Raw genomic sequence first — 11315 nt, 5'->3', positions numbered from 1 at the left:
TACAATTTTAACAAAAATGTTTAATACACATTTATTGTCCATTTAAGAATAAAACAATTCATCATTCAAACACTAATTTGGAAGGGCTGACCTATATATTCATCTGTCACTAAACTTAGTATTCTGTATGTTTTTTTTTTAATATATATTTTGTGCTCTCCATTCTGCAGATGGGCTCATGAGAGCTTCTTTCTCAGCGGATGTAAATACACTCTTCTCCCATTCTTCCTTATTTACTCTTGCTGTTCTTTTCTTCATCTCCTGTTTTTTTTCACTCCCACGTTGTTGTCTCTACATTTCATGCTTTAGCTGGGAATCACAAAAAGATGAGTTTTAATAAAAATAAGAACACTGAGCAAATGCTAAGCAGCATTAAACATGATTTTTGGTCTACTACCTCACAACACGATACGTATCTTAATACACACGTCACTATACAAAATTGCCATATTTAGCAAAGCATCATTTTATTAATGCATTGCAAAACAATACAAAAAAAAAAAGCGCTTTTCTTATTTAATAGTGGCAAGTATTAATATAAGCAAGTGCTTTTTATTAAAGTAAAAGTTGTCTATAAAAAATTAGCATGTTCACAATTGCATCTGTTTGTTAAGTATCCATTTCATCTTTATTTGATCTTAACATCCACATTTCCTTAAATTACAATACATAGTATTGTAATATAAACTAATGTAATAATTCACAACACTGTATCTTGAAACTTCACAAAAATAATATATTTGCATTTAACTTGCAGAACATGTTCTTGGAACATGATTTACCCAAACAGGACATTCCTGGATCATCCTTAACGGTTCCCGAAACAACATTCCTCTCAGTTAATCAGATTTTAGGGTTATGCAGAGGGTTGCACATTGTTTATCCACAACAAATATTTACCATGCACTTCAGCAAGAAGTTAGTTTATATTATAGGAAATAAAATATCTCCATTAGTAGAAATAAGCCAGGTTTTCTTTTGGGCTGACAATACAAGGGAAGACAAGTGGAAAGTTCAGCATAAATTTCACTGGCGTTCCATGCATGCATGGCTGAATCCCAGACATGTTTAAGACCACATGTTCCCTCAAAGCAACACCAACCAAAACAGTAAACATGCAAAAGGATAGAGACATGTAGACATCCATAAAGACAGTACACCATGGCTATTACTGGATACCTTGCTTCTGTTACTTGAAAACTGGGAGGTGAGGACTGTTTAGGCTAGAAATGAATATATTAGGTTAGTGTGAAATAAATGAAATGAGTGTGAGAGATAAGAGAAAATAAGGAATAGTGTGGAACTTTTTAGTGCAAACAAGTTATATGAAGAAAATATTAAGTGCAATTAATATATAATAAATAGAAAAATGTAAGTTTAAGGAAGAAATTATATTAAGTTTCATTCATAGAAACAAATCAGAAAGTGTTTAATAGAGTATAAGTATGAATGTAGTTCGGGTACATGCATATTTACATATGTTTGAGAACTTACCCTCCAGGTAGTTTCGGGCGAAAAACTTCAGCACCTCATCAATGAGGATAACAGGGAAAGAAAGCTTCAGTACCACCATCCACTGTTCCACGTTCAAGTGAGTTAGTTTGAAAACCATCTGTAATAGGAAAAGGAAAGTAGGGGCCAGTGTAAGAGATATAGTCAAATATAAAGAACAGGATGAAATAAAGATGAGAGACGTACGGGCAGAGGGTCCACATAGAGGATCATGAAGTGGAGGGACATGGAGAGGGTCATGGCAGCCACCAGCCAGCAATTGCTCCATGGAGGCATGCGCAACAGGGACTGATTCTCAGACAAGCTATTGAGAAATACATAGAAACACAGAGAAAAACCCTTATTGTCTTTATTATCAGTCACAGGGTCAAATTAGCTCAGTTGCATAACCTGACAGTATTATATGGGATCACTGGCCTCAGTTACACCTGTCAATAACGTGTGACCTCTGATCACTTGGAATCGTATTTCGATTTTGAAGTATTAAAAATTTTTCTTGGGAATTGATTTATTTATTTTTGTGAAATTCTGTGTTTTAATTTATCGAGTAAATACACGCAGTAAATACACTTAGTGCCAAATGTATAACATAGATAAATGTTAAAAAATTTAATTGCTATATTGTAGGTGCTGTGTTGTGGTGGCCTTAAAAAATGGGTGCTGTGTAGGGCGCTCATTTAAGATGCAATTTTTTCGCTAAATTTTAAGGCTGTAATGCTAGACAGAGTCGAGGAAAAATGTTATTACACTGTACACACTCTTCACAAGTTACTATTTTAGTGATACATAAAGGTTACTGTTAAGAAAGTTGCTGTCAGTGAAGAACATTACAAATCAGTTAGAGTTACTATAAGGAAATTTTTGGTTAACATACTGCCTTAAGACTTTAGATTAGCAAGGAGGCTCACTAGATTTTGGAATATAGCCATTGAGTAACAAGAGCTGCAACTTCAAGAAAAAATCATGTTTGATGTAATAAAACTGCAGTTAAGATGAAACCTGTTGAGAGCGTTGAACATCTCAATTGTGACCAGGACAGACAGGGCCATGGTCATGGGTGAAGAAGCCTCAAACACCTCACAGTCAATGCCAACGAAGTCCTCATTCTCCTCATGGCACTGCATGAAGTGAGACTATAGAAGGAAGAGAATTTAGCAGGCGTGAACAGATGTTTCAAAGGAACTTCCTTTCCATGTGTGATAAATACAATAATAAATAATAATATGATGGAGATATTGCTCACCAGCTGGTAGTAGGTGACCCCAGGGCCCTCCACATCATAAATGAACCAGTAGGCAGCGGCACCCACAGTAGCAGCACCAACATAACCTGAGGACAGTCAATTCATAAGACCAACACCAAAACTCACATAGAGAACTTGAGTAAGCTGACATCCCACAGAAGTAACAAGGGTACCAACCACCAATGGCCATGTATCTGAAGAACAGCCAGCCAGAGATCAGGGGCTCTTTGGCAGAGCGGGGAGGCTTGCCCATGATATCAAGATCAGGGGGGTTGAAGCCCAGGGCAGTGGCGGGCAGACCATCAGTCACCAAGTTCACCCACAGCAGTTGGACTGGGATCAGAGCCTCAGGCAGACCGAGAGCAGCAGTCAGGAAAATACTATCAGAAAAGAGGAGACGAGAAGAATGTCAAGCGCGAGCATACTGTACATGAGTACATTAAACAAGGCCATGGATTCTCACCAGACGACCTCTCCAACATTGGAAGAAATCAGGTAACGGATAAACTGCTTCATGTTGTTGTAAATGGCTCTGCCTTCCTCAACGGCAGCCACAATAGAAGAGAAGTTGTCATCGGCCAGGACCATCTCAGAGGCTGACTTGGCAACGGCAGTGCCAGAGCCCATGGCAATGCCAATTTCTGCCTTCTTCAAGGCAGGGGCATCATTGACACCATCACCAGTCTGAAGGAAAGATAACAGCATTACTAAATTATCTTAAAGGCAGGGTTTCATGCAATATGGTGTTGTGGAAGCTGGCTTGTAAAGTGTACTTATGTCTCACCATAGCAGTAATCTCATCGTAGCCCTGCAGGAACTCAACGATCTTAGACTTGTGGGAGGGCTCAACACGGGCAAAGCAGCATGCCTTGCAGACAGCTTCGCTCTGTTCGCCACGGGGCAGGTCATCAAACTCTCGGCCGGTGTAAGCCTTGCCAGTTACATCCTCATCCTCACCAAAGATACCAATACGACGGCAGATGGCCACAGCAGTGCCCTTGTTGTCACCTGAGGGTTTTTGTGGACAGGTGTCAGGTCTTGCAACAATTAAAGATTAAAAGGTTGAGGGAGATGATTGATAAAAGGATGGATAAACAGCATACCAGTGATCATGATAACACGAATGCCAGCAGCCCTGCACAGTTCAATGGAGCCAGTAACCTCTTTACGGGGGGGATCCAACATACCGACACAGCCAACGAAGGTCAAGTCAGTCTGAACAAGACAGGAAAGTAATAAGACAAAGATTTCATGTAGCTTAGCATTTATTAAACCTTATGCTGTACCACCATAGCAGGAGGATATCGTCACTGTCGAATATCTCCATATTTTGCTATTATATTATCCATATTGATATTATAATTGTGATTGTTTGGATACAGTCTATGCTTCGAGTGAGTACAGCATTTTCTTTACTCTAGAAACCAGGGAATAGTGCAGGCAAACCAGTGTAGGTTGGAGTGCAGCATTTAGTCTAGACTTAACATTGTCTTAAATAGCCTGTAAATAGTAGGCTATAATTTTTTAACATGAGATTCTGGCCAAATATATTCAACAAGAGGAAAAGCTGAGCAGCCACATCCAAAGTGTCTGATATAGAATGTTTTTTGATGCTGGCAGCCTTACTAGCTAGTTTAACTAGTAAGACTTGCTGGGCAATAAGCTTCACCAGCCAGACATGGGAGAATGAATAGATGAAATTCATTAAGGTGTTATGTTGTTCATATTCACCTCATAGTCAGCAAATTTAGTAGAGTCCTCAAGGTTCATTTCTTCAACCTTCAGGGGATGGTCTCGGGTGGCAAGAGCCAGGCAACGGAGAGTGTCACGGCCACAACCCCACTCCTTGATGACGGACATGATCTTATCTTTTACAATACCAGTCAGGGGTACCCGAGTAGAACCAACACGTACATAGGAACACCTGTCAATCACACCCTCTGGAGCGCCCTATATTAACAGAATGAGGAGTCATGAAATGCATCTATTTTGTTGAAGATCCCCATCAATATGAATTTTTTTTTTGTGATCATTTACTTCTTAAATCCTTACAAATAATATTACTTTCATATACCATGTTATTTGCAAGAAGCTTCCAAGAAACCATGGTACTTTTTTGAGTGGGACACATACCTTAACAAACATTTTGCTACCTGCATCACCCTTGGTAGGGGTACAGTACACAGACATGGATTTCCTGTCACGGGAGAACTCCAGAGTGAAGTTCTTCTTCATCAGCTGCTTAACAACCTACACAGGATAAAAATGGAAACAAATTTGAGTTACAGAGCTATCAGTGCCAAGCTACATTACTGATGTTTTAAGAAGGTTTACATCTCTACTTACACTACAGCAGGCATTTGCTCTCTCAATCTTGGACAGGTTGTTGACATTGGTCTTAAAAACATTCATCTTCTCAACCAAACAGCACAAAGCGGTTTCAGTGGCCTCACCGACCTTCTCATAGATCTTCTTGGACTGTAACACAGAGGAATATGACAGATTTTGTCTTCAGACAAACATAGAAAAGAGAACAAAAGAATGAAGTATGAAAGAGCATGTATCTCTCACCTCATTGTAGTCAAGGGAGGAATCATTGCAGAGGGCGCAGATGGTGGCCAACTCAACTAAACCATCATACTGACCGCAGTCAACACGAGCACCCGACTTTGTGCTAGGAGAAATATGCCACTCAGATTACATTTGTGACTCTGACATGCTGATAGCCTGATAATAAAAAGGAGCATTTTAGGGGAAGTTCCCAACTAGGGAATTGTGTACTTACACCTCACCCTCGGGTGTGTACTTGGAGCCAGAGATATCAAAGCAGTCAAGTTCAACGTGATCACCATCAATTCTATCAATGACGAACATCTGTAATAACACACAATTTCATCTTAGTGTGCAAGTGAAAATATCCCATTATTAATATAAATGTATACATGCACAAGACTTATACCCAAGGTTAAGTGTGTCATTTCAGCACCACTTTGAGCACCCAAACAAATTACGAAAATAACGTGCTTTTTTCCAAACACACCTACTTCCCCTTCCAATCTGCCCTTTTTCGGAAAATAAATTAATAAATTGTCATTCCCCAAACTCTCAAACTTGGTTGATCCTGAAGTTGCCATTTGAGCCTAAAGAAGCTTAAATGATATTATCTTAGCAATGTTTTGAAAGTGAACTCTGAAAGTCAGCCTACCAATGGCTTACAGCTGTTTCAGCAGTTTAAACTGGGAAGAGAGTATTTCCTCTGTGAAATAATTACACACTTCACCTTTAGGATTACAGTATATTAGTATTAGCGATAGCTTCATTATTTCCTAGTTGATGTGTGTACAATACATAAAGATAGGGGAACACCTACTTTGGTCACACACATCTGATTGGTGGTCAGGGTGCCAGTCTTGTCAGAGCAGATGACAGAAGTACAGCCCAGGGTCTCCACAGAGGGCAGTGAACGGACAATGGCATTTTTCTTGGCCATACGTCTGGTACCAAGAGCCAGACAGGTAGTGATGACAGCAGGCAGACCTGATGACAGTACAGTTTATGGTTGGATTAATATCTTTTAATAATATTGATAATCTCAAAAGGTTTAGATTCAGTAACTATGCTTTATATAAAGTATAGACTAAAGGTCAAGCTTTTAGCCCTGTTCTGGACATAATATTGTGTGTAGTGGGAATTACATAATTAACTTTGGGAGTTGTAATCATGCTCACCCTCAGGGATAGCAGCTACAGCCAGAGCAACAGCGATCTTGAAGTAGTAGACAGCGCCACGGATCCAGGATCCACCATGGACGGGGTCATTGAAGTGGCCGATGTTGATCATCCAGACAGCGACGCAGATCAGAGAGATAACCTTAGAGAGCTGCTCACCAAACTCATCCAGTTTCTGCTGCAGAGGGGTCTTCTCCTGCTCTGTGGCGGCCATCTGGTCACGAATCTTACCAATCTCAGTGGATACACCAGTAGCGACAGCAATTCCAATAGCCTTGCCAGCAGCAATGTTTGTGCCCTATAGGTGGAAAAGGAGACTTCTTTCTACCATGAAGACTTTATGATCAGGCCGAAATTGGGGTTAATAGTTAGGTTTATGATTACGTTTGTTGTTTCAGTTCCAAAAACCCATTCTACTGGGCAAAATCACAGTTACCATGTTAGGAGTTGGGTTAAGGTTAGAGCTATCATTATCTGATAGGAACTTTTTTCCAGAAACTTGTGTGTATTGAGGTATGATTTGAAACCAATTGATGAGTAGTTGGAGGAGTGTGTGGATGAAAACTCACAGAGAAAAGCATGTTCTTTTTGTCCTGATTGACAGCTCTAAGGTCTGGGACAGGATCGGTGTGCTTGATCACACTGACGGACTCACCTGTACAAAGAGTTGACCATATTTATAAATACAATTACAATAAAATATAATACACAATAAATATACAGAGAGTAGAGGTGAACACTGTTAAAAGCACTAACCAGTCAGGATGGACTGGTCAACACGAAGGGTGGTGGAACGGATAGCAGTAAGCCTGATGTCAGCAGGAACTTTATCACCAACTAGGGAAGAGGAAAGAATGAGTTAGCAGTGTAGCAAAACATTAATGATTCATGACCAGTGCTACAACAAAAAGAACCTGAACAAAAATCAGACCTATAGGAAAATTGAAAAAAATTATATATTAAAAATATATATTTAGCTATGGACCAAAGGTTATAGTGTATGTGGTGGGTATAGTATTCTATGCACTGTGCTCTGTTGTATACTGCACATAGTGACAAAAAAAGTAGGTCACCATGGGACTTCTAGACATACAGAAAATCTGCAAACTGTGCACTGAATGCAACGTTTATAAAAAAATAATAAGTATTTCTAAGAGACTGTAAAAAAAAGCACATGTGAAAAAGACATACCAGACACCTCCACAATGTCACCAGGGACAATCTCTCTGGCCTTGATCATCTGGACGCTCTTTCTGTCAGAGCGGTAGACCTTACCCATCTCAGGCTCATACTCCTTCAGAGCCTCAATGGCGCTCTCAGCATTACGCTCCTGAATGACAGACAGACATTTGCTTGGTTTACATTACAAATGCAAGTGAGTTAAGCATCCACTTAATTTACTTTTTGAAATCAGTAAAGTCTACATTTATCTGTGTATTTAGTGCATTACCTGCCACACACCGACGACGGCATTGGCGATGAGAATGAGCAAAATGACAAAAGGCTCAACAAAGGCAGTGACGGTCTCTTCACCCTCCTCAAACCAGGCCAGGACCTAAAAACACACAAAGAGAGACATTAGAGACCAGCACAAGGTACATATCGACCTGATAAGACATATATCCTCCATGGAAGATATTAAAAAAGGTCCTTAAAATAATTTCTGAATGTACTTCAATACAGAGTTTAGTACTTCAGTATACAGTTTTGCTAAATAATGTTACCACACTCAGTAGTGTTTTATGGGAGGATGAGAGGAAACACAAAGTAATCTGAAGTTAAATCTTACAAAGTGTAATAAAATTTATAGGCAATTACACCATTAATATAAAGCTTTTAGAGAAGTTAAAGATATTTTCCAAGTACTTACATATAAACTTTTTTTATTTATTAATCAGTGGAAGGCTTAGTGGATTACTGGGCCCTACCTAAATATTACTTCTGAAATTCATGATGCTATTGGCCTGGTTCATTAATTTCTTCTCTTGTGCAGTGCACACATACATAAAAACCAGTCAAAACATTATTTCACAATATTGTTGCACAACAGACCTGCTGTTATAGCTACTCTCGCTGTGCTTTCACTTATGCATCTCTCCTGACCTTTCAAAAGGATAGAGTTTCTGTCTTCAACTTGAGTCCTTCTTAAAATAACCCCTTCTCCCTCACACACGTCTTCTGAGCCCCTTAATATTTTCCTTCTAAGGCTATTGGAACAGCTAGTTGAGGCACAGTGTGGAGGGGGGGCAGACATTAATACCCCCCATGTTCACCTCTAACCTCCCAATAACCGCTAAACCCCCTAAACATCCACCTTACGGAGTCTTTCCTGTTTAGAAAGCTGTGAGATAAATAACACCATCTGTATGGCTTCCTGGCACAATAAATTAAGATCAATCATCTCTATAGGGTATTATTTGATTCTACATTGCAGTAGGTAATACTACCAACATATCATAATGCTGATGCTGTACTGCTCTCAGTACTATGTTGACTTTTGCACATAACCGTAACGCTAAATTGAATGGCAAATTAGCATGTGTGCCTTGTTGCGGAACACCATAAATGGTCATGGTGTATGTTACAGCATGAAGTGCAGTATGGCAACCTATACTGTCACAACAGCTGTACACACAACACTAAAGTTTAAAGGGTGTGCTTAAAATACATGCTGACAGATCTGATTAAATCACATGAAGCAAAGAGTTTGATATGTTTTGTACATACACAAGGTCTCGATTTAGAGAACTCATTTTTTCTAAAAAAAATATATGATTCTATATATGATTTACCTCCAATCATTTTAGAATGTTTACTTTATGCTCAATAAAAAAAATATATATATTCATATTTATATTTAGTAAATATCAACAGTTAGATGAACACCTCAAACATGGGTATTGATTTTTTCTCTGTGGTTGCTGGTATATTTGCCAGTTGTCAGTAACTTACGAAAGAGATGCAGGCAGCAAGCAGCAAAATTCTGACCAACAGATCTTCAAACTGCTCAATGATCAGCTCCCAGATGGATTTTCCTAAAACGAATGGGAATTTAGTTCAATCCTTACTAGATTTTAAGATTCTATTGATGTCCTAGTGGCTGGTGAATATGGACTTGATTTATTTCTCATGATGTCACTTTATTAGCAATATGTGTGTACTTACCCTCCTCAGCTGGCAGCTCTGAGAAACAAAGCATAGACGGAGACAAGAGAAAAAAAGAAAGAAAGAAAATGAACAACTGACCAGAATTGAAGACAGCACAACATCATTACCCTGGCCAATCTTTCATTGTACCTCAGAGGTGCTATTAGGCCATAACATTTCCAGCTGATTTTTGTATGACACATATGAAAAAGGAAGTTGAGGCATTTAAAAAAAAAGAACATGTTCAGGCTCACACAAAAACAGCTATACAGATGTTTTGCACTGTATGTATCAATTTTGAATGAACATATTTATAAAATATGAACTGTTTACAATCAACACTGACATGTACAGTCCCAGCTTCAATATTAAGGGATGTTTTCCAACACTTGGGATCATTACATTTGATTTTTTTTAAAAGACTTGTGCATGCTAAGTTGTCTCTGTACAACAGGGCCTGTTTTGTATATCATCACTTGGTAATGCCAGTAATATATCTAATCACCCAGGCCAACTTCAGCCAGAACCTAAGAATCTCCCTTCCCCCATCAGCCATGTAATACTGCTAATCTAATAAGGCCTCTCAAATAACCAAGCAAGGCTGCTGTGCCATCACCTGTCTTTCTTCCCTTCTCCCCCTCCGCCAAATTCTATTTTCAATCCCAGCTTCTGCACCACAACCTGTTGATGTCCCTTGAAATCCCACTGAAAATTCTGAACGTTTGAGAAAATCTATGCAATTGCATCTACTGTTTTCACAATTTAAAAATGTTTAACCAAAAGCACTATTGTAATGCTATCTCTGTGCCTTCCTAAAAAAGAGACATGTCCACCAGTCAGAGTGTTTGGTTGTCTTTCTATTAAACCCTGCATGCGTCTTCAAGACATCTCATCAATCTCACCGTTGTAGCCGTACTTAGCCAGGTTCTTCTTGACCTGATCCGGGGAAAGACCTGTGGTTTCACTAACTGTGAAGTGGGCCAGACATTCGGCCGGGGTCTTGGTATGGGCGTCCTCCATCCTGTCAGGGGTGAAGGATCTTCAGGAGTGGCAAAAGCTTAGTTAAACAGGTCTTTCCGTGCCTTTTATTGATTGTCCCTATTGCTCTTGTTGCTCTCTGTACTACAAAATCTGCCCCCCGTTACTTGGACCCCTTCCTCACAGGAGTGATGGACTGACAGAAAGAGCGAATAAATTCACACATGTGCAGTGTTTTATACTACTGCCGGCTGCCCTATTGGTCAAAGTTGCCCGTCGCCACACCCCAAAATTCCAATCAGTTGCGTATAGCTCTGCAGGGCCGAGTTATAGTCTAGGGGTTGAACGTATTCGGCATCTCAGACTTGAGGATGTGGGGGGTTATTTGGTGGGCAAGGAGCATGAGGCAGTAGCATACGTAGGGGGTAGCACTGAAATGAAAAGTTGGTCTGTTTTTGGAACATGCATGGTCAGTGGAATATGGGAGAGTGGAGAAGGTGAGAGAGCTAGAGTGAGTGATGGGCCAAGTGGCCTCTGATGGGAGGGGGCAGTTAGAGGAGTGCTGGAAGGTTAATTTGGAACAAGCATTAGAGGAGTGTGGTTACATGGGAGGCTTAAAGTGTCACACTGGCATCCACACTTTGGTTTGGCTTGAACAAGAACACAATGATTTTCTATGATTCTTTTCAGATCTGTCTTAGCATTAA

The 11315-nt window shown here is 39.7% G+C and overlaps 1 protein-coding gene across 2 annotated transcripts; it reads right to left on the bottom strand.

Moving 5' to 3' along the window:
- LOC109084485 (sarcoplasmic/endoplasmic reticulum calcium ATPase 1) lies at positions 1–10833 on the bottom strand. Of its 2 annotated transcripts, XM_042735223.1 has the most exons (24): positions 10533–10833; positions 9649–9666; positions 9436–9518; positions 7934–8038; positions 7675–7813; positions 7240–7320; positions 7053–7138; positions 6484–6781; positions 6126–6292; positions 5541–5629; positions 5327–5429; positions 5102–5233; positions 4889–5005; positions 4487–4705; positions 3859–3970; positions 3540–3763; positions 3219–3439; positions 2933–3135; positions 2756–2841; positions 2512–2645; positions 1699–1816; positions 1495–1612; positions 1180–1223; positions 1–309 (listed from the first exon to the last, which is right to left on the bottom strand). In XM_042735223.1, exons 1-23 carry the CDS (start codon positions 10648–10650, stop codon positions 1219–1221), a joined length of 2976 nt encoding a protein of 991 aa, XP_042591157.1. In that variant the 5' UTR covers positions 10651–10833; the 3' UTR covers positions 1–309; positions 1180–1218. The 2 variants fall into 2 exon arrangements, with proteins under 2 accessions (XP_042591157.1, XP_042591156.1); XM_042735222.1 differs by lacking the exon at positions 1180–1223.
- Positions 10834–11315: the final 482 nt, after the last annotated feature.

The sequence above is a fragment of the Cyprinus carpio genome, chromosome B12, assembly GCF_018340385.1.
Source record: "Cyprinus carpio isolate SPL01 chromosome B12, ASM1834038v1, whole genome shotgun sequence".
In the NCBI taxonomy this organism is placed as follows: Eukaryota; Metazoa; Chordata; class Actinopteri; order Cypriniformes; family Cyprinidae; genus Cyprinus; species Cyprinus carpio.
This window is presented reverse-complemented; position numbering and strand designations above follow the sequence as displayed.

Coding starts and splice junctions, on each gene's coding strand:
- LOC109084485 (XM_042735222.1), bottom strand. CDS start 10,650: ATGGAGGACGCCCATACCAAGACCCCGGCCGAATGTCTGGCCCACTTC. Junction 7,814..7,933: donor CCGTCGTCGGTGTGTGGCAG/GTAATGCACTAA, acceptor TCTGTCATTCAG/GAGCGTAATGCTGAGAGCGC. Junction 1,613..1,698: donor TCTATGTGGACCCTCTGCCC/GTACGTCTCTCA, acceptor TTCCTATTACAG/ATGGTTTTCAAACTAACTCA.